Source organism: Rhipicephalus microplus, chromosome 3 (genome assembly GCF_043290135.1).
Source record: "Rhipicephalus microplus isolate Deutch F79 chromosome 3, USDA_Rmic, whole genome shotgun sequence".
NCBI classification, from domain to species: Eukaryota; Metazoa; Arthropoda; class Arachnida; order Ixodida; family Ixodidae; genus Rhipicephalus; species Rhipicephalus microplus.
In genome coordinates, this window is record NC_134702.1 from 273440755 (window position 1) to 273464609 (window position 23855).

The 23855-nt window shown below is 45.9% G+C and overlaps 1 protein-coding gene across 1 annotated transcript; it reads left to right on the top strand.

Annotated features, from left to right (window-relative positions):
• The first annotated feature begins 3065 nt into the window (after window positions 1–3065).
• On the top strand, window positions 3066–22852 carry LOC142803558 (uncharacterized). The gene is made up of 2 exons (XM_075888682.1): window positions 3066–3345; window positions 21922–22852. Exons 1-2 carry the CDS (start codon window positions 3082–3084, stop codon window positions 22042–22044), a joined length of 387 nt encoding a protein of 128 aa, XP_075744797.1. The 5' UTR covers window positions 3066–3081; the 3' UTR covers window positions 22045–22852.
• The last annotated feature ends 1003 nt before the right edge of the window (window positions 22853–23855 follow it).

The window sequence follows — 23855 nt, forward strand, 5'->3', positions numbered from 1 at the left end:
TTGTTTGTTTGTTTCCCTAGGATGATGGCTCATACCCACTCAGAGGGATTGGCCAAGATAGTGTAGTGCAGTTTTTCTGTGATCATTTTAACTATGTGTAATAAATTCATATTATAGTAAGACTAATAAAAAACAACATAAAAAGAGAAACGAAAAAAAAGTCAAGTTGAGCCATTTTGAGATTTAGGTGTTATGATTACCACTCAGCTGCGTTTACACCATTATGCCCTGGGGAGTAATAAATAATAATTTTTTGATTGAAGATCACAAAGGTAAACGCTTGGTTGCCGGAATATAATCAGAAACGGCATTGAAAGCATTCCTGTGGCAATGTCCCAAAACTAAGGCACCAAAGCTTAGCGCCGTTTCCACCGTCAATCTAACGCCTATTTTCAGAAATGGCATAACTAGTAACCTTTTTCGAAGTATAGCGTAGCGGCGACAATACAAAAAATAATGATCTAGTGATTCCATTTCTCCGAAGAAAGCGCAGAGGGGTGATGTTGTCTGACCAGCTCTGTGTAGATACAGGTTTAGGGGGGGGGGGGACATGACATTGAAATTTAGTAATTAAGACTTCGAGTTTTCTGGACTGGCTCCAGTGGGGTTGTAAAGGAAACATGAGGCGGTTATATTCTGTCCATGTAGTTACTTTTTCTATCGTATCAGTATCAGTAGAGATTGCTGATTTTCGATATCTGATTGCCGTGATATATCCAACATCTGGCAGTATGGACAAAACTGGCCCATCAAGTGCGGTTGCAGTACAGTCAGGCGAGTTTTTTCGGACAATAGACTTCAACTTCCTCCCGCGGGCCCAGAAAGCTGCACGTGCAGGACTTTTTAGACAGGCATTCCATGGAGCTGAAATCACTGCTTCGTGTACGTGGCTACTAAGACGCGTTTCAGCCAGATTTTTATCTTATTTCTCAAGAATTTATAATGATAATAATAATATTTAATCAACCAATAATCAATCATTTTTAACGTATCCACGAACAACCATAGGGTCTATCGTGCTGGCAAGCGCAAAATTAAACAAAAATAAACATTATATTAGAGACTGTCCGCAGAAAAGCAAATCAATAAAAAGAGCAAGAACGAGCAGTCGAAAAGAAATCGACGCACATTGTGAACAACTCATAAAAGAGTAGATATTCATTGAATGGGACTGAAAAATAATGTGGGTTATACACACTTGCGCGGAAAGCTTCCTTAAACACGGAAAAGGGAAGAATCTGTGCATATGCGAATCTGCGTTAGGACGAACAGCCCTCACTGACGAAAAAAAAAAAGAATGTAGACTATGAAAAACATAACGAATCAAGAAAGTTGACGTTAGAGAGACTCGGTATTCTGTAAAGAATAGAGTGTTGAAAGAAGCTGGCAGGTACATGCAACAGTCGATTCTCTCTGGATAACTTACACAGAACTTGAAAGTTATTACAACTGAGAAGGGCAGAATATCTTACCCTGAACTAGCTTGTAAATAATTAACAACTCAGCGCGATTTTGTCGGCCGTTTAGTGATGGCAAATATAATATTCTAGCAGTGTTGAAAGGATTCTAGTGAAACGATGGGAGTAAATGCTTATGAAATTTTTCTGGACTCAGTGGCGCTACTGCTGGATTTAGCAAGGCCCTTCCAAATCAGATATGCATATGTACTCAAGTTCAGCCCGATATATCGCGGTGTACAATTTTAGAAAGATGTAGGAGAATTGGACTCTGGAGAGATGTTGAGACAACAGGGAGAGAACGAAAGCATCGCATGGCAGCACATCTATCGCAAGTAGAAAAAATTCAGCATGCAATCAAAAAGAACATGAAGATCACTGATCTCATAAAACTTACATAGCGACACAGTATTGACAGCATATGGAATTGAAACGTTGGACGTTTTGCGAGATACATCAACAACAATAACAGCAATAATAATAATAATAATAATTATTATAATAATAATAATATTAATAATAATAATACACTCATAACATTCTGACATGGCTGAAAATATTTGGCCACATTGAAAGAAATGCTAGTGTCCTGGTGCCCATGAATCTGTTTACGTGAGTGTGTAATTGCGCAGTTTGGTGGGTATGTACAGGCATACATATCTTATAGATAAATGTACCACGGTGTTGGTGTTGAAAGGATAGGTTCGCAAGCAGTTTCAATCATTACGTGTTTGCACAGCAAAGGGCTGTTTACAAAATGTAGAGTTTGGCTTAGACATCACGCCAGCCCCCCAAAATGTGTCATATTAATTGTACTCGCAAGGCAATGTTTAATCTAATCCTGATGATGGCATGTGCGCATAAGTGACCTCGACCAAGTAATGACACACCCACACAAAATAGGCGTTTCGTGAATTCGGCAGCCTACGTTAAATGTTGCTATAAAGCTTCAGCATTTCAATACTTGGTAAATTAAATGTGTATCACGTGTGAGTCAGTTGCACCTTTTTTAACGTACATGTGTATGACGTGAGATATATTTGACGCTTGCAAACATTACACCAAATTAATTGTTTACTAGTGCAATCATAAAATTTTCGATAAATTTACTATGTGCACAGCCAAGAACAATATACGTAGCCAAAGGAAACGCAAGATGTATTTTTGCAATAAATTAGTATACCTTCCATCTTGAGTGTGATCATAATAGTGCCTGCAAGTTACAATCACGTAAGTTCTTTTTTTGTTTTTGAAAATACTTCTTTAAACACTGCACTGCGCATGCAATTATGTTAAATGTCCGGTGAAAGCAATCGCAGATGAGAGGTCAACAGGAAAAATTTAGATCGTGTTATATGAAGGAAGCATATAGCCTTTTAAACCTTCAAATAATCAGCAATTTTGTCCACCGATGTGGAAAAACCTAAACGATGTGGAAGCTAAAACTGCATTGAAATTACTATTTCTTGCTGCCACTTCAAACAATGCATTTATGTGAACAATATGAGCTGCGTGCTTTTTGTTTTTACAAAATACTATATAGGATTGCTCAATAACAATAGCGAGGTTTCGGGAGCTTGAATAGCGAGGTTCGAGATGGTACGGCAACGTCCATGCGAACGAAATGCCTAAACTGCCGCCGTTCGTCTTCCAGGTTGTGCCGTGGATTTTGACAGCGATCGCGACAAGCGGATCTGATGGGACGCCTTTCCTGCTTCCTCATCTCAACCTGGTTTTGGAAGATGCGCCGTGGATCAATGGAGCATCGGCCTCAGTGACGTCACCGGCAGCGCAGCTACTTAAAGAGCAGCACATCAGGCAACTCCTCAGAGGGCACGGCAACGTCCATGCGAACGACATGTCTAAACTGCCGCCGTTTGTCTTCCAGGTTGGTTTTCAAACCACTGTTGTCACTTACCGTAGTGATGATAGATTTTTGATTGTCCTGCCGTGCCCTCATAGATGTTCTTTGATTCTTGTTGATTGCTGGTCTGTGTTGCTGCGGTTGTTGATGGCGGGAGATGTCGAAGAAAACCCCGGCCCTACTGCGGCCCAGCAGCTACAGACTATTTTGGAAAATCAGGCAGCATTTGACCGTCGGTTGACTGGCATTCATGATCAATTAGCCCAGATACAGACAAATACCGATGGATTGGCTGCCTTAGTTGCTTCAGTCCAAGAACTGAACGCAAAAATTGAAATTCTGGAACATACTGTAAAAACACAGGCAGAAAGGCTAAGTGAACTTGAAAACAGAAGTAGACGCAATAACCTCTTGGTTTTTGGCGTAAAGGAAGGCAGCCCGGAATCGGAGTCAGACCTGAAAGTTTCTGTAGTCGACAATATATTTGGCAAAGAACTGAACCTCCATGTTAAAACAATAGAAAGAATTCATAGATTGGGCAAGCAACGGCCGGGGCATATTAGACAAGTCATAATGAGGTTCTACGATTTCAAAGAAAAAGATACTATACTCCGAAACTGCAGCAAACTAAAGAGAACTTCTATTAGCGTGAGCAATGATTATTCGAAGGAGACGGTCGCGGTGCTGAAAAAGTTGTAGGACAGGGGCAGCGGAGAGAAGGTATCGCTAGTTTATGACAAATTGAAGGTAGGCGAAAGCTTATTTACTTGGTACTACAACCGAGATGAACGCCAACCATGTCGTAAGGAGCGGTATGCTAAAGGATCGCCAGCAGCAACGCGCAACTCTGACAGCGTTGGCGGCACCCCGGTGGGAGGGGAAGAGGCTGCACCGTCACATGCGTAGCTAGCGCTTTCCCTGTTCAATGCTCGTAGTCTTGTTAATAAGGTAACTGAACTCGAACATTTATTGCTGTCGAGATCTCCGCCTGTGGTGATCGTAACAGAGACTTGGATAAACAACGATATTCCGAATGATGTGGTTGTTCCTCCTGAGAACAGAGTGTTTCGCTGGGACAGAAATTCCCGTGGTTGGGGCGTTGCAATTGTCATAAAAAATGTATCTCAGCAGTTTCAATTAATTGCAATTTATCGGAATCTGTATGGTGTAAATTTACGTACGCGAACACCAATTACCTTATCGGAGCCGTATACAGACCACCTGCCACTTTGCCTGAGTTCCTGGAAGACCTTCAGATGTTTTTTGAACTCAAACCTAAACAAGACAACAAAATTAGTCCTGGCCGGAGACTTTAATCTACCAAATATAGACTGGACTTCTTTATCGACCGGTAATAAGGATGCTACTAGGAGCGAAAAGTTATTGAAATAATGATCAGCCATAACCTAACCCAAATTGTTCAACAGGACACTAGAGTAACATCGGGTTCTCAGTCACTGCTGGACCTGGTATTCCTTTCGGGCACTATGGAGGACTTCAGTTTTACGGTAGAAGACGGCATATCTGACCACAAACTGATTTCGGTTGAGATTCTATGTGGTACAAAACCTGGAAAACGTCCCTTCGTTCGGGTGCCTGTTAGTGACTACGGCCGGGCAGATGACACGTCAATATTAGACTTTTTGGAAACTGCTTTCGATGATTTCAAGCAAGCCTCTGATAGCGAGCCAGTTGATTGTTTGTGGCAGAAATTAAAATCAATAATTAACAGCTTTATAGAAAGGTTTGTTCCCATTCGCTTGAAAAAAACAAGGAAGACTAACCCCTGGATCACTAGAGATGTTATCCACACTAAACGCAAAATAAAGAGATTACGCAAAAGACAAGGCCACTCTGAGCAGATTTCCCAACTACGAGCAGCGTTGAAAATCCAAATCTCCAAGTCCAAAAAAAGGTTCTTCAATGAAACGCTTTCTGGGTTCTTGCGCACTTCGCCTAGAAAATTTTGGCTATACATGAGCGATCGGAAAGAAGCGATTGAACATATCGCGGTTGGCTCTGATGTTGTAACCCAGAAACAAGATATAGCTAATGGATTCAATCACTTTTTCCAATCTGTATTTACAAAGATGGCATTCACGGATGAAGATAAGGAAATGGCCGATACTTGCACATGCGCCATGGATCCAGTTTCATTTGATCAAGCGGGCGTGTTTCAGCAGCTACTTAATTTGAACGAAAAGAAGGCTAATGGACCGGATGGAATACCAACTGTGTTTTTGAGGCGGTATGCGGAGTGGATGTCGTTTTACTTAGTAATTATCTTCGAAAAATCACTCTTGACACATTCGCTTCCAAAAGACTGGCTGAGCGCCATTGTGAAACCGGTATTTAAAAGTGGCGACAGGATGCTTTTTACCAACTACAGGCCAGTGTCTCTGACGTGTGTTTGCTGTAAGGTTTTTGAACACGTCATTGCCAAACAGATGGCTATTTTCTTGGAGACAAATGGGCTGATATGTAGGCAACAGCACGGGTTTAGGCAAGGGCTTTCCACGTTATCCCAACTGGTTGAAACTCTCCACAATTTTGCCGCTGCCGTAGATAACAGAGAACAAGTCGACGTGATATGCATAGACTTTGCAAAAGCCTTCGATAAGGTCTCCCACCATAAATTGCTCTTCAAGCTAAAACGAACAGGCGTAAACGAAAATATCTTGAAGTGGATTGAGGCATACTTAACGAACCGCAAGCAGTTGGTACGAATTGATGGGTTTGAGTCTGAATCACTTGATGTTTATTCCGGTGTGCCCCAAGGCTCCGTATTGGGCCCATTGCTGTTCTTTGTGTATATAAATGATGTTGTTGACATTGTTAACCCTCCTGTAAAAATTAAAATGTTTGCTGATGATTGTTTAATCTATGCCCCAGTGACGTGTGCGAATGACCAAATTGTAATTAATGATTGTCTTGATGATTTTCAAACATAGTGCGATAAATGGGAGATGAAAATAAGTTATTCTAAGACAACATATACGCATATAACTACCAAGAAACACGTTTTACCATTTACGTACAGCATTGGACCTTATTATTTACCGCAGGTGTGTGCATTTAAATATTTGGGAGTGCATATTACGAATCATTTGAAATGGCGCGCACATGTCGAGAATGTATGCTGTGCCTTTTACAGAAAACTGCGTTTCTTGCGTGCTAAATTACCGAATGCTACGAAAGACGTCAAGCTGCTTGCATATAAAACATTTGTGCGCCCTGTTTTAGAATATGCTTGTGCTGCAAGGAGCCCCCACCAAAAGGATTTAATAATTGATTGATTGATTTGTGGGGTTTAACGTCCCAAAACCACCATATGATTATGAGAGACGCCGTAGTGGAGGGCTCCGGAAATTTCGACCACCTGGGGTTCTTTAATGTGCGCCCAAATCTGAGCACACGGGCCAAAAGGATTTAATAAATAAACTGGAACGAATTCAGAGACTTTCCGCGCGATTTATATGTTCGAAGTATAAAAGGTCTGATTCGGTTACCGAGATGTTAAAATTAAGTGGTTTGGAATCTCTAGAAATTAGACGACAAACGCAGCACCTAAAAGTATTTTTTCAGGTATTGCGTGGTCAAATAAAAATAGATAGAACAATTTACGTACAACCCCCCCGCATAAACTCAGCAGCCGGATCAATCATGACGTGGCGGTTCGCCCCTTCGGTGCTCGCACGGACGTCTTTCGCAAATCTTTTTTCTCTGATGTCATAGAAGCGTGGAACAAATTGCCGCGACATATTGTTGAAAATTTTGACGCTAAAAAGTTTGAATGTGCTCTTGAAGTTTACTTTGCCGAGCAATGAATATGCTATTGTGTTATTGTTCAAAGTTGCTGAAAATATCAATGTCTGTATTTACTTTCCATATCCTATGCTTCCCTCTCTGTAATGACCCTCAAGTGAGGGTTGGCAGTATAAATAAATAATAATAATAAAAAAATACATGTTGTGACCTGTCACGATTCCGTCCTCGTAAAACATGTCTGCTCTCGTATAGATTATTTACGTCGTATTAATCGCCACTTATTGTTTCAAACCTAAATGCCATGAAAAATATATATGTTAAATTACACGAATGCATGCATATTCGCAACTATCACGTGCACAAAGCTGACCTGAAAGATTGTTTTTTTTTGCATGGCAGAAACAACATATATATTAATACTCTTATTGTTGTAGAACATAAGCAGGTCAGCTTTTTGTAGAAATTGTTATATATTACAATCCGCATAAAAGTGTGATCATGGTGCTAAATATATACGTGGTTCATCCCATATAAGGGAGCACTTCCACATATAAGGATCCACTTGATATGTTATATATGGTGTGGCCATGCCTTATTAAGTCCGGATTTGATTACTTATATGGGCCAACCGCGTCATATATGGCTGTATATAACCCCATACATGAACCGACTCCACCAGATATACATCCATATAACGTAAATGGAAGCCACATATGCTGACATATATGTTTATATGTGGTTACATATTCTGACACTTATGCTTATATGTAGCCACATATAACCTATATAAGGGCCATGTATGGCATTTCTGTAAGGGAGGTGGCAGAGTTGGCTGAGGAGTGTTATACTCACAAAAAGTTGCATAGCAGGGCACTGCGCGTTCAAAAGAATGAAGGGAAAGTGGGCTTCTCAAAGAAACCTGATCAACGGAAACCCGCTCCGCACCGTAATTTCAGGAAGGACCCGTCTCTTACTAAGGACACTGTTGGGGAAGGGCTAACGGAAGCGGAGAAATTGAGTGAGGTTCCTAAACAATGCACTGATACCACACGGGCGTTTTAATCATGAAAGTCGCTAATCTACTACAACTCCAAAAAGGAAGGGAACATAGCGATAAACTGTAAGCAAATGTTTGCTTTCGCAACAATTCGAGAATCGGAAAGGAACATGCGGTTGTTAGAGCCATATCTCCAAGAAATTATTGTGAATGGGAAAAGAGGTCGAGCACTTCGAGACTCAGTGGCAACCATGGAAGTTGTTTATCCTTCGTTTGTGTCTCCGTATGACTTCACAGGAGAATGTGCGTAGATCAGACAAGTCGCCAAGAAGCAGAGTGCTTGCTTACCAATCACTACGGTAATCATTGAAGGCCCATTCAGTAAGCTTCGTACCAAAGCGGCTGTGTCTGTCCTGCTTCCCGATCGTTTTCTTTATCTTTTCTCTAATAGCTCAGAGCAGCTTCTCAAAAAGCAGGGTTAATCGTTCTTCTCCAACTTAGCGTACATGGCCCTCACGCGATCGCAAGCGCGAAGCTTACACAGGAACTTGATCTAGTTCGGTGTTGTGCAACACAACCTGCAAGGACTGCTGATCTGCGTTAACTTGGCTACGAGTCGACGGAACCTCTGACAGGAAATTATCCGTGCGAGTCTTTTGAGAAGTCACCCGAGTGGCCCGTCGCCGATGCAACTGGTGCGGTCTCTGTCTGCGGAAGAGACGACAAGGTGCCAATAAGTCAGAGCGAGAGGGGTACAACACTCTCGCCTGTATCGGAACGTTGTAGTGAGCTGTCAAGCGTTGATCGAGAAACGCTCATTCGAGAGCAGCGGGAGGACCTCTCGGTTAAAGTGGAAAGAAAAGCGTAAACTTCGGAAAAAAGAAAAAAAGAATGTTTCCTTTTTTGAGAAAGGAGGGCTCCAGTATCGGAGCTACACAAATGCGCAGGGTCGCAAGTATGAGCAGCTATTGGTGCCACAAAAGTATCGTCGCCAGCTATTGGAACTGGCACAAGAATACGCGTGGGCAGGGCATCTCGGCATAAAAAAGACCAAGGCTAGAGTTTCCTTTGAATTTTATTGGCCGAAATGCTGGACGCATATCAAATACTTTGTACGCTCATGCGACATTTGTCAGAAAGTAGGGAAATCCACGGACAAGTAAAAGGCACCTTTGAAGCTTGTGCCAATTATCACCGAACCTTTTCGACACCTAGTAGTTGATATCGTCGGGCCATTGTCAGAGTCAAGGCAAGGTTGTTGGTACAGTCTGACGGCCCTCTGTGTAGCGACAAAATTTGCGGAAGCGATACCACTTAAGGAGCTTTATTCCCCTCATGTCGTGGAGGCACTGCTATCTTATTTGCACGCGTTCGATTTCTTCTGAAACCCAATGCGACAGTGGTAGTGTCTTCAACAGCTACCTTACTTCTACCTTTTTGGATAAATGTGGAATAAAAGCCAAAGCTCGATCCATCACCCGCAATGTAATCCGGTAGATTTTATGCATTCCGTTCTCAAACGGATACTCAGAGCTCTTTGCTACGAGCACAATTGCGACTGGGAAGCGTGTATTCCTCCCGCTATGTTTGCTTTGAGATCAGCTCCTCATGAAAGCACTGGTTGTAGCCCTGCCAAGCTTGTGTATGGCAGGACTTTGAGAACACCATTGCGAATGCTACGTGAGTCCTGGGAGGGATTCGACGAGGACCCTAACGTAGTTGCGTATGTTCTAGACCTCCTTCATATGTTTGGAAAAACGAACGATGTTGTGGAAAGCCACAAGAAGGCTGCACAAGTGTTGTCAAAGGAGTACTACGACAAATCTGCGAAGAAGCGCCCATTTGAAGTAGGTAGTCAGGTAAGGATGCTGCGGCCATACAAATAGAACAAGCTTGAGGTTCATTGGGAAGGGCCCGCCAATGTAACATTGAAGCTTTATGATACATGCAATGAAGTGAAATTAGGAAGGTGGCAGAACAAAATTTGTCACAGTAACTTGATAAAATCATACATTCAACGTCAAGCGGTCGTAAATTTCCTTTTGAATGCTCCAGAGGAAGAGGGAGCAGAAATGTTGACCTCTAGTAATGTAATCGAAAGGGGATCGGAGGTAATCTTGGAGCAGTTGAACCTAGAGCCTAGGTTCCATGTGAAGTCAAGAAGGAGGACCTGAGAAGGATTGTTTCCGAGTTTAAAGACGTGTTTTCGTATCGTCCCGTAAGCACGACGGTGATTGAACACGATATCGAGCTAACTTGTGAAGAGCCACTCTGTAGCAAGTTGTATCGATGTTCCCCTGTGCAAAGCAGATTATGAAAGAAGGATCGATAAAATGCTGTAGTTGGGAGTCATAGTACTGGGCGAGAGTGACTACATCTCCTGTATTATTGGTTCAAGTGCCGGGAAAAGATTATAGGCCATGCAATGATTATCGGCGTTTTACCGACATAACTCGAGACCAAACTTACCCGATACCAAACCAAGAGTGGAGGGTAGAAACTGTGTCACAGTCTAGCTATACTTCCACGTTCGACCTGGTGCGAGAGTATTGGCAAGTCCCCCTTACGGAGTGCACTAGCCTCTATGCCACATTCGTTTTTCCATTTAGAATGTATCGTTCACTTAAGCTCAGCGTTGGATTGAAAAATTTGCCCTTTTGTTTTTCAGGCTTAATGAATCACGTTCTTAAAGGCCTCTCTGAGTTCTCTCTGCTGTATCTGGACGATGTGGCCATATTCTCGGAGTACTGGGAAGAACATGTCGAGCATTTACTAGTCGTGCTGAACAGGTTGAAAAGGCTGGTCTAACTGTGAAACCTACTAAATATCACTTAGGGTGCGGCGAGGTGTCTCACCTGGGGCACGTTGTGGGGCGTGGCCAGTGTAGACCTTCGAAGGTTAAGGTAGCCGCCATCGTGAACTATCCACGACCAACCACAAAATCTGAGATAAGGGCATTGTTGGGCCTAGCTGGATGCTTTTAGCATTACGTGCAAAACTACTCTAGCATTGTCAGCCCTCTAACTGACGCACTTCGAAAGTCCGAGCGGGTAAAATAGTATGACATACAGAAAAGGAAAACGCGTTTTCGCAGCTGAAACAGGCCCTAAGCAAAATGCCCGTTCTCATGGCACTGGATTTCTCTAAAAAATTTGTGATTGAATGCGACGCGAGGGATCTCGGCTTGGGAGCTATATTGTGCCAGGAAGAGACTGCTGGTAACGAAAGGCGAGTTTTGCATTTCAGCCGAAAACTCAGCGGCAGGGAAGAGGCATACAGTACCTCTCAAAAGGAATGGGCTTGCCTCGTGTGGGCCGTTCAAATGCTAGCCTGTTATGTCTCCGGTTCGAGGTTTGTGGTCGAAACGGACCACTGTCCTCTAACCATGGTAAATAACATGACGCCTAAAAGTGGCCAGTTACTGAGGTTGAACATGATACTCCAACAGCACAACTTCGACATTCGCTACAAAAAAGGAAAGCTAAACGCTAATGCAGACGCAATGAGCCATGCGTTTTCGTTAGTGCCTTCTCCTTCTTTCGATTTCTCACTTGCGATTCGGGGCAAAATTTCGTCCCCATTTTGGCCTTAGCTGAGCACCCTCATCCAAAATAATCTCAAGGGGGCAAAATTGTGTTGCATTCTACTTCATTACGTTGTTGTACGTGTAAATATTTGAGTTCTCATTTTAAGAGTCTTGTGTCCCACATGTGCCTTTTGGTGTAGAGGGAACAAAATTCCGATAGACACGTAGCTAGGTATATGTTGTACTATACTTTGTCTGGTGTTCTGTCGGGTGACCGAGGGCACTTGCTTGTGTCGTGTGTTGTCTGTTGTTGAACCGTTCTCGACAAGATGCAGAAGCATTGACAAGTGCTGAAGCCAAAAATCGTCAGAAGGTACGAGTGAAGCTGGCCGACAAGTAGCGGCGACAAGCCAGTAGAGCTAGAATCCGTCCTCAAGGAATGAATGTGTTCATGCAACTGAGCCTAAAGCGACATTCTTCCCATGGCCCTGGAGGCAAACCTGGATGGACCTGGCGGAATGAGCGCGCCCGACATCCGAGCCTCGTGGTAGCAGCTCGTCTTTCCGGCGCATTGACTGGCGGTGGCGGTGCTGTTACGAATTGGAGTCCACACCGAACGTCAATGCCTCTGCAAACGCAATCTGTGTCAAGGCCAGCGATCAAACCCGCCTGACGCAATCAACTCAACTACGTCATTAAGCGTCAGCGCTGGTCTGTCACGCAACGCACAGTGAGCTCCCTCAGCCCACGGGCCCGTTGAAGCAGTCGGCGTCTTCTAGTCTGGCGTGTCTTACGCAATGCGTGGCAACGTCACTCGACCTTGGGTGCAAGCACGAGTAGCGGCTCCGGAGTTGATGAACATGACGCGGCCCAGCGGCGGGCCCCATTTGAGGATTCTGACATGACGTCGAGCGGCGCTTCTGGTTGAACGTTGGTGACAAATAAGATCTACCCGGTGCTTATAAAAAAGCCCTGCGGTGCGCCACCAGCAGTTGACCTACGCGTCAGAGAAGCCTCTCGTTGCTTCGAACCCCTTTCGCTGTCAGTGGGGCTGGTGTCCTTGGCCGCGGCGAGGTTCGTGGCACCCTTCGTAACCACGTCGGCGGTGTGCTTCGAAACAGTACCAAACTACTCAACACATCAGTCTCACACCGTACATTCACGCTAACGGACTGAGATGCCTTCCGCACCATGCGCAAAAACAACACAAAAAATACACCTTCACATAACTAGTCACCTCACTTCAGAAAGACATAGCCACAACAACGAAAATGATACAAACAGAACTAGGGGTCGCGAGAATGGACGCACACGTCGCACATTTGCTTGAGGCCAAAGCGTCAATATTCGTGCGCTGGAAAACACAACTACTTAACCGACGCTTACGAAAACACGTATCAATATTAAACCAAGACATCGCCAAATACTGCACGGAGCTCACATGACTCCATTAGCATGAACTCTCTTGGTGGTTGATGGCCGCATGTGAATTAGGGTAAATGAAACCTCATAAAAGACATGCTCGATGACCACCAAACAATGTACAACTAGAGCTATGCCATATAGACCATCTTCTACACTCGCACAAAAAGATGGGAGAAACGGAATCATCCTTTTTTGAAGAAATCGCTAAACGACACTTCCCCCTAAAGACGGCACAACGAACCGACTACCCACAAATAGAATGCAAAACAGTACCCGAACTCGACAACCCCTTCACTGAGTCTGAAATTCAGGAAGCAATGCGCAACCTCAACAGTCAATCGGTCCTGGGTCCAGACAAGGTAACCAACCACCTGTTGCGAAATTTAGACTGCCAAGCCATCATACCACTCACAAAAGACATCATCGACATAGGGGAAACTGGCCAGGTACCTAAACATTGGGGCACGACTACGGCAATCTTTCTCCGAAAGCCAGGTAAACCTCTAAAATTCGACAATCTACGCACTATCTCCCTAACCTCATGTATAAGATAAGCAGCTGAACATGCCCTCCTAAATCATGTATTGCGTTACGTAGGAGATTACGAACTTTTTCCTTTCAATACTGTCGGGTTCCGTCCGCGCTTATCAACACAAGACGTCATGCTAATACTAAGGAAACAGATCTTCGACTCAACGAGACATGTCCGTGGCATCCTCGCCCTAGATTTCACTGAAGCATTCGACAGCGTCTGCCACCACTTTATACTGGAATCCATTGCCCACCTCGCTTTCGAAAAAATATTCCAGGCATACGTTCGCTCTTTCCTAGAAGACCCAAAAGCCCAGCTTCCAATGTCGCAACTTACATCCGACACTTACACATTACGTTCCAACACCACAAGAAACAGTATTTCTTCCACTCCTTTTTAGCATAATAATGAAGGGACTGTCTGACGAACTCCGCGACATCCCCAACATAAACATGCTATATATTCAGATGGCATCACCATCTGGTTTCCGGAAGGCTCCTTGGCAGAGTTAGAGCAGGCCCTTAAAACCGCTCTCGATACCACCGAAGCCTACTGTCACCCACGAAATCAGAGTGGCTAATCTACCAGCCATCTCATCAAGGCGTTCGTAACTTAACACCATAATGAGCTACCGATAGCGCTACACGCCAAAAATGGGCAGCGAATACCCGGCCTGGACTCCGTACACATTGTCGGCCTCCTAGCTGAGGCCACTGGCTGCCATGCACGAACAATAACACACATCGCAGCTAAACTGTAAAACATGCTCCGACTCATTCAGCGAGTCTCGGGTCACAGACGAGGCCTTTGAGAGGCCAACCTTTTGCGCATATACCAAGCATTCTTGATGAGCCATATCAATTTCGTCGCTTCTGCCTCCAACTGGACAAAGTTGGAAAAGGTGAAACTAAACACACTCATGCGCAAAAGCATTAAACAAGTCCTTCGTTTACCTCAAAACACGAGTAATTCTCGTCTCGGCCAACTAGGAATGCACAACAACATCGATGAAGTAATCGAGGTCCAGTCCATGGTCCAAGTGATCCGCCTCTCCTTCTCCAAGGCAGGCCGCTGACTTCTAAGTGAGACTGGGATTTCCCCACATCCCTACCTTTACCGTGCAGCCACCCTCCCTGGATCTGCCTGCGCTACGTACATGGTAACCCCATTTCCGCAAAATGTTCACCCGAAATACAACAAACACAACACAACGCCTGGCCCGCGCTCGCGCAGTCCTTGACCGTAACGCTGCAATCACAACTCTACCGCCTTTGTTGATGCGGCGCAAACCCCTCCACCTTCGCACTCACGGGTTTAGATGGCGACGAAGCCCTACGCCCCGCCACCTCGGTTATGCTATCAACGAGCGCCATAGCCGAGCATGAGTGCTACAGCTTTTGCGATGATCGACTCCTCCCATACCAATGTCTATACAGACTCTCGCACCGCCATTCAGGCTTATGAAGGCAGTGTGAAGAAGAAAACGCATCGTTGGCAAGCAACATCGCCACCGCTTGGGTACTGGGTGCTGGGCTTCTCTCGCTCGGCTCGTGCTGATCATCGCCGGCTTCTGCTTGACCGTTGCTCTTGCCCGATCGTCTTTCATCGTAGGACCACCATCGCAACAGTCGCCAATAAACCCTTTTTCAATTGGTGGAGGGTGCGGACATTCCCCATCGCCTGAACCTGGGTGCTGCCATTCGCCGTCGCCTAAACATGGAGCTGGGCAACTGAACGCTACCTCCCAGCATGGCTACCAACAACGCGCAACCTGGCTCTTCCACTCCATTCCCCAGTAACCCCGGCGTTCTTCGTTTGCGAGAGCCCAAAGTCTTTAGCGGAGCTGATGAGACCAACGTGGAAGACTGGTTCGCTAACTACGAACTGGTGAGCGCAAACAAGTGTTATGACGCGGACAAACTGACTAACGCCATCTTTTACCTCACTGACGTGGCCGAAATGTGGTATAACAACCACAAAAACGACATTACGACGTGGTCCATCTTCAAAACGTCGTTTGCTGACGTTTTCGGCCGACCCGCTGTCCGCAAGTCTAGAGCCGAACAACGCTTGCGGACTCGCGCACAGAAGCCTTCTGAATCGTTCACCAGTTACATCGAAGACATTATGGGTCTTTGCAACCGTGTGAACAACGCCATGCCCAAGTCTGAGAAGATTCGACACATCCTCAAAGGGATAAATGACGGCGCATTTCAGATGCTCCTGGCGCACAATCCTGCCACTGTTGCGAAACTTGTGACTTTATGTCAAAGTTTCGACGAGTTGAGGAAGCAGCGCGCCCTGACTCGGCCATTTTCCTCCCACGCTGACTCACTATCTAGTCTTACTTCCGTTACTGATTACTCAACAACCCTGCAAGAGATCAAAGACTTTGTGCGTGAAGAAGTAGCTCGGCAGCTGTCGTTGATTCCCTTCACGCAGCAGCCGCCGTCCTCTCGTCTGCCCTCACCACTCCGTGACGTTATTGCCGAAGAGGTAGCTCAGGCTTTTCCCGTCGCTGCCCACCAGCAGCCTCTGGCCATGCCTGTTCCCCATGCGCCAGCTATGCAGCCCGTGGCCGCGCCTCTTACTTATGCCCAGGTGGTACGCAGCAGACCCCGCCAGCAGCTTTTGCCACCCATGCCTGCAGTTGCTCCCCCCTCTACCCCTTTTTCGACACCTTGAGCCGCACCGCGAGTCAGCGATTCCTGGCGCACTGTTGACAATCGACCGATCTGCTACGCCTGCGGTACTCCAGGACAAGTGGCACGATATTGTCGCCGTCGTTTCTAACCACTCCACGACGCTACTCGGCCGTTAACGTATGACTCGCAGCCCATGCACCAACCTGCTCCCTATCCCTCACCACAGTATGGATACACTAACCTTCCCGAGTCTCAGTCACCCCAGCCCCCATCTCAGACTCACTATCCCCACTCCTCATCTTCTCGCAGGCGATCACTGTCCACAATGCGTCCCGGACTCGCTTCCTCCAACCGGGAAAACTGAACGCCGCAGTTCCAGAGGCAAGAACTGCGCCATCATCGAAATGCCCAAGTCCTCGCACTTTACCTGCTAACGTCGTCGCCATATCTGTCGATGGTGTTTCTACCTTTGCCCTCATCGACACAGGTGCTGCCGTTTCTGTTATAGCCGCCCAGCTCTGCTGCTCCCTACGCAAATTGACCACGCCGATTTCTTGACTATCGCTTCGTACGGCTAGCGCACAACCATTTCGACCTCTCGACACCTGTACAGCCCGCATTTTCATCCAGGCTCTATGTACGTTGTCGAGTTCATCGTCCTTTTGGTGTGCTCACATGACGTTATCCTCGGGTGGGACTTCCTGTCACATCATCATGCCGTCATGGACTGCGCACGCGCTGAAGTTCAATTTTCGCACCTGTCTGACGAACCTTCGCACGAAACTCTTGAGCGGTCCGCAAAACTCGTCGTACGTGAAGACACTGAAATTCCGCCAGCTTCTCTTGCCGCTGTCCCTGTTTGCTGCGACGACCATAACGACGCTACAGTAATGTTTACACCTTGCGACATTTTCATGAGCCGGAGAGCCGTTTCCTTGCCTTTCGCTACACTCGACGTCACTGTGGGCGGAAGCAATATTTTCGTCCACAACCCCCTTTCTGCACCGCTTACGCTACTTGCCGGCGAATGTCTCGGTCGAGTGGAGTACCTCGATTCCTCTTTATTCCTTAACATGCCAGACGAATTGTGCAGTAGCGCCTCGACCGAACTTCATGCCCTTTCCCCACTGGAATGCTCATCGAGTGACACCTTCTCGAGTTCCATTGCCGACACCTTAAGTGCCCATCAATGCGCCGAGCTTCTTAATCTCCGCCAGCATTTTGCGAACTTATTCGACGTTTCTCAGCCGCAATTGGGTCGGACTTCCGCAGTGCACCACTACATTGACACCGGTTCGCACCAGCCATTGCGTCAAAGACACCGGTTCGCACCAGCCATTGCATCAAAGTTGGTAAGCAACATCGCCACCGCTTGGGTACTGGGTGCTGGGCTTCTCTCGTTCGGCTCGTGCTGATCATCGCTGGCATCTGCTTGACCGTTGCTCTTGCCCGATCGTGTTTCATTGTAGAAGCACCGTCGCAACAGTCGCCAATAAACCCTTTTTCAGCAGTAACATCGCTCCAGAAGCAGCCCAAATTCTAAAAACACGCAAGTGCATGAGCTTGCACTAGCTCTTGGTTTCCTGGCCACATGAGAAAAGACGTCCACCCACAGCAACCCAACCTCAACTTATGATTGAGTGCGAGAACGAACCCGCCGCGATGATCAATCAGCCACCTAAGAGCTGGGCCCAGACGTACAGTTTAATGACCCTTTACTCTCTTTGCACGAATATACTACCGAAACAACAGAATCCAATACCCTTTACCACATGCAAATCTCGAACGCGTGCAAGAGGTAGCCTTTCGCATGCTACAAACGAGATCGTACTCACAATGCCCATACTGCTCAGAAGTGTACTGTTCCCTCGAACACAAACTCTGGCAACGTCCTACGTTACCTCGTGGACCTCCTCTCATTGAGTACGACAGGGAGGAGGCACTCAGGAGCCCCAATCTCCGAAACTAACAAAAGGCAGTCCAGAGGGTCTAAGCGCTGGCGGAATGCCAACACGATCTCGCCCCGCCTTGAGCACCGCCTACACTAACGGCTGCTAGGATGTCCCTAGCGGACACCCTGGTGGCTTTAACACCTCAGGGTCTTTAATAAAGTTTTTGACACCCTGACGGAGTTCACATACGCAAATGCAATCACAGCCACGCCCAAGCCTGCATAAAGCGTGCGAACAACCTGCCTTGCTCTGCGAGGTGACATCTTGAGTAAGTTGTGGGCTCAGACGTGGTGTGCTTAGGAGCTTGCGCATCCTAATTTACATGCTTACCTGCTTCGCTCGAGTGACAACGTTGAAAGGTGCGCTCGTTTAACCGAAGATGCCTGCTCTCTCAGGGTGCTTTCGTTGCCTCGATACCAAAATATAATAAGACATGCCTGACTATGTTGTGCCAGAGGCATTGCCTTCGTTTGCTAGCCCTTTTTTCCACCTAGACGGCAGAGAGCCACACACCGTTCTGGCGAATTCTCCCCTCGCAGTGCCACTTTCCACAAAAACAGCATTGACTCACAGTTCCGGCAACGACGGTGCTTCAAGCAGCACGTCACCTATGGCGTATGCCACACGAGATTAGGAGCGGCGCTCGGAGATAGGCCAAAGCGGCGTGGGAGAGGATCCCAGTGGAGGAGAGAGCAAAAACTATGGTGGTCATGGTTTCCATAATCAAACACGTCTAACTCCACTTATACTACACTGTTTCGCAAAAGTCTCACGGCTCGGTGTTAATCGTACACTCGTGCACAATTTCCCTACAACAACAGTATAGGGACTCACCTCTGGGTGGCTTACGGGCCCTTTAAGGCCGTGCTCGCCCCACGATTGAGCACTTCGTTGTGCTGGCCGCCTTTGTACAAACTGCTGCCTTAAACGTTGCTGTTTTCGAAATGATGGCCTCCCTAATCCGTCTCTGGGCGAAGGCTCCAGCAACGTCTGTTCAGTTGCTCTCCGCTCTCGGCTACCGATACCATCGCGATATCTCAACACTGGGCACGCATTATCCGTCTTTCAGTCGCCCCTCTCCGAAAGGAATTCTGGTGAGATGACGCTCCTTATATACACACAGGCTCCAAATTTGAAGCATTTGCCAAACGGCAGCATTAAAGCTCAGACTCAAAGATATATTCAAACCGTTATAGGTATTGTCACAGAGGGCATACGAGTAATCATGACCCTATTCATACAAGTTCCTCAGCTGAAGTCTCTTCCCGCGGCGAAGAAGGCTCTACCACATCAGCTCCCATCGCTCGTCCTCTAGGTCTGCAAAACGACGCTACTTAAGGCCGGCCGTCTTCAACTGCGCATGATGCATTGAAACTGCATGCGGTTTCACCGAGTGCGAGTTAGCAGCTGCTCTCTGTTTCCTTCACACCCCCTGTTATAAGAGCTTCTCAAGAGTCTCGTACAAACATATTGCTGCCAGGATACGCTTTGGTGCCCTCTGACTCCACTAAGCAACCCAGGATTACTAAGTGCTTATGTTCATAATTCTGTACCGCACAATTGTCTTTTAATAAACTATCAGGTTTCTCCCACATTCCCGAATTATTCCTATAAATTGGGTGGCATCTTTATGTTCAAGTGTTACCTTGTTTCAGAGCAATCCGTTTCGGAACTAATCACTCTCAGTAAAGCCGCCTCTACTGCTGAAAAACGCTGACGTAATTATCTTAAAAATCTTTTATTGCCCATATATTGACTCGGGTATATACGTATCAACAAGACAAAGTGGTAATGACACTGCACCTGTCCTATTCAGGGTCTATTCATTCACCTTCATTTCAGTAAACCTCAAATCGGTAACAGTATCAGCGCTGAAACAAGCTCAGACATTTATTTTGACCACATTGTTGCGACGCTGGTCGCAATGACCACATTGTTGCGACAACTCAAATGAAACCCTGGGCAAGCATAACTGTAGAGCTTGAAGACAGAAGCACAATCACATCAAAAGGAAACAGGATCGTGTCCGGCAGACTAGCTGGGTTAATGTCTTAAGTACAGAGCATCCTCAGCACTCAAGTTCACTTTTTAATCTACGAATAACTGAAAAGAATTTGACTTGACTTTATTTTTTATGTTCACGACAGAAAGAAAACAGGAGGTAAATGCATTGTGGCCCAACAATAGCTTCTTGAACAACCTCTTGTGCAAGGCATTGTTTAAAATAAACTGCTACACCACCACTTCTGCTGTTTCTCCTCGCTAAACCATGGTATTCATCAGTTTCACAGTATGGGGACTCATCATTCTCTGAGCTCTGTCATAAGTATGACAGAGTTCAAACGGGATGTGCAAGCTTTGTAGAGTGAAGCTTTAAGAGTGTAGGTTTTGCATAATGAGGTATGAGCAGCGCGATGTTCGACATGGGGACCGGCTCTCGTGCAGGGTACTGCGCAAACTTTCGACAACCCCCCCTCCCACGCCGCCCTTCTGGACTCCCGAAATAGACAGCAGGTTAGCGCACTTACTCCAAGTACAAACTTGTATACTCACGTGCTGCAATACCGTAAAACTTTGTAAAAGGGTGGAGTTCAAACCAGCGTACCTTCAAGACTGAATAGACGAGCACAGCGCCAATCTCCGTATATCTGGTTGGCGCGAAATATGTGACTGGCTGCAAGGTAATCTCTCCTCATCTAGGCCCTGCCATCTTCTTCGACATATGATAGACCCTAGCTTACCTAGAAATGAAACGCGGTCATCACTTAAAAGGCCTTCCCTGTCAAAATCAGCCTAATCAGCATACACGGTTACACTAAACCAAACCAACTTATACCACTGCGCATCAGGCGACATCATATTCCGACTATCGTGGTCCCCATAAACCTTCCCTCGAATTCCCGATTCTGCAAGCTGACGTCAGAGCCACCCTCAAGAGCTCTACTCTTTGTGAGGCCCGAATAACCAATGCCATGCTCAAGAATATAGATGACCATTGAATTTATGTTCTCACCGATTACTTCAGGCAGTTCTGAAAGAATGGGCAGGTGGTTGCAGAATGGAAATGCTCAACGACAACTTCAATCCTAACACCACGAAGCCCATTATTGTCCACAACCTCTGTACCATCTGCCTCGCCTCAAGCCTGGGCAAACTGTTTGAGCATGTCCTCCTCACCCGCCTCACGCTCCAGATGAAATCGCAGGGGCTATACCTCCAAACCATGGTGAAATCTCTTCGCATATCTCAGCACGGAATGCCTTGTTGCAGATTTCAGAAACTAGGCCAGAACTTGAGCGCACAACGCGCACGGGGCCTGATAACGCTTCCGTGCTCTATTTTCAATGCTGAAGCATCCTTTTGTATTTTCTCATATTTGCATTGTCTGAACATCGACTTCTTATGCGTAATTAAATTTGCAAGAAACATTTCTCTAAAGGTCATTCACGGTGTATCAGGGCTAATAATTCATTCCGGGTTATCACTCAGCCATTACTTTTCCTCTTCACCCACGGCAACAATAGCGTCAGCGATATCAGAAAAAAAGCTTCACTTTAGGCTGACTCTATTCATATTCTAATTGTACTCTTGGATTGAAAATTATCCTTGTTTGTGGGAGGAAACCCAGGTAATCTCATGGCTTGCTGAATAAATTCTTTCTTACTATGTGTTTTATTTCTTTCTCTAAATATACAGCTCTCATTTGCTTATTACGCTCTTACAATATACATTTTGACGTCCTATTCTTGGCCCAGGCCCTTTTGTGGGTGAGCGCAATCGTGTTCATAATGCCCATCACCACCATCATCAGTAGCAGTAGCACGAGTAGCCCAGTCATCGGGGAGCACCAGCAAGTGGTCATCGTGCCGACGCCATGAGAGGTGACCAGCCACCACCTTTAGCTGGACTTCAGCGACACACGCTGTCTATGCGGCGTTTCTCCATGGGCGACCTCTTATCGCTGCCTGTCGTGGGATCCCTCGCTCTAATCCTGCTCATCGTACTCATCGTGATGTGCGCTCACCTTCGCTTCAGCGTGGACGCGGGGATAGATTCTATGGCGAAGGGTGCACAAGTGAGTATTCTCAACTCGTTATAGTGTTCAAGAGTCCGTGTCACAGAAAAAAAAAGTGCCGGAGGCGTGGTCGGTGAGACGAAAATCTGGTACATGCTGTGTACTACGAGGATCAATGTAATAAAAAGGTGCTACATACTTGTTTGTTTTTTTGTCAAATCAATAGAAAACTGTCATGCTGCATTGCTCTCTATCATGTACTTGTCATGTTTGCATGCATGTTCAGTATACTGGGCTCATGAAATGTATACGCTTGTATATACATGCATGCCTCGTCATGTATGTTCTTCATACGATGACATGCCGTAACAATTATCACACATATCAAGTTAATAAAATGACTGCAAGTACAACACGACTGCGTTAAATAAATCATGCCGTATATGCCATGCTTGCCTCGATTTCAATGTTAACGCCTGCCATTTGTGATCAGCAAGCGCTCTTGTCACAATATACAATTATACAATGTAACATGTGTGTAACATAGGGCGCTTTTCACTTTGATAAGATCCTTTTCGTACCCTGTTTGCTCTGCTACGCCGACGCCATGGTGTGCCGTGTGATTAGGTCTTTTGCCTAATATTTGTGTTTTTTTGCTTAAAATAAACTTTCTTTGCGAGTTAAGTGCCTCATCATTTCTTCTTCCGCCTTTGTCAATAAATTTGCGCCGTTTTTTTATTTAAACATGTCATGTCAACAAAACAAACGCGAAAGCACAGTGAACGTGGCATGATATTAATGTTATTACATTCCATGTATGTTTAGCATATTCTCGTGTCGCACCACACCAAATTTATTAGATGTCATATTAATGAGTAGCCACAAGACACAATGAGCATGACTGGTGAATCATGCTATGCAAGGCATGCATGTATTAGTTTAGTACACCTCCTACCAACCTCGATACACGTTCTTTTAGCGAACCAGCCATGAGAACACCATAAGCGTGGCGTTAAGGTCACGCAAAGCAGAACATTCACGCCATGGTTGTTGTGTTACTACTGGCCATTCATGTTCCGCATACACGCATGTCGTATGAGCGCACTTTCGATACACGTATTGTAAAAAAAAAGTGGCCATGCGAGCAGGATGAGCGTAGTATGCAAATCCTGCCATGCATGACCGGCATGTAATGATTTTCATGACACTTCAGCGGCCTTGCGACGCTGGTGTTAAAGAAGCCCGAAATGGCATTCTTTTTATAGTCAGGGAAACCTTATTGCAAAACATAGTGTCCTTATGTCAGCCAGGGCTGTTGCAATGCCTCAACTACAGCTGTTTTTTTATGTACGTACCTGATGTATGCCTGCAGGCAAGAGTGCGGCCTGATAACAGTTCAAATTCCTTCGTCACGGTGGTGCCTGCCCCGTCGGACGAGTGTGAGTCACAAGTGTGCCTGTGGAACCGCGACTACTTGTTCCGCTTCGGTTACAGCAGTGTCCTCCCCTGTGAGGACTTCTATGAGCACGTGTGCGATGCATTCCTGTGAGTACGAGAGCTGCAGATACATAGTCTGTTCTATCATGCGAAAAAGGTCACCTGTTTATGAGCTAGTTCAAAAGATAGTTTAGTTTTAGTGTGATAGGAGATCTAAGGAATTCACGTTTTCGTGCC

Coding starts and splice junctions, on each gene's coding strand:
- LOC142803558 (XM_075888682.1), top strand. CDS start 3,082: ATGCCTAAACTGCCGCCGTTCGTCTTCCAGGTTGTGCCGTGGATTTTG. Junction 3,346..21,921: donor TGCCGCCGTTTGTCTTCCAG/GTTGGTTTTCAA, acceptor TTCTTGGCCCAG/GCCCTTTTGTGGGTGAGCGC.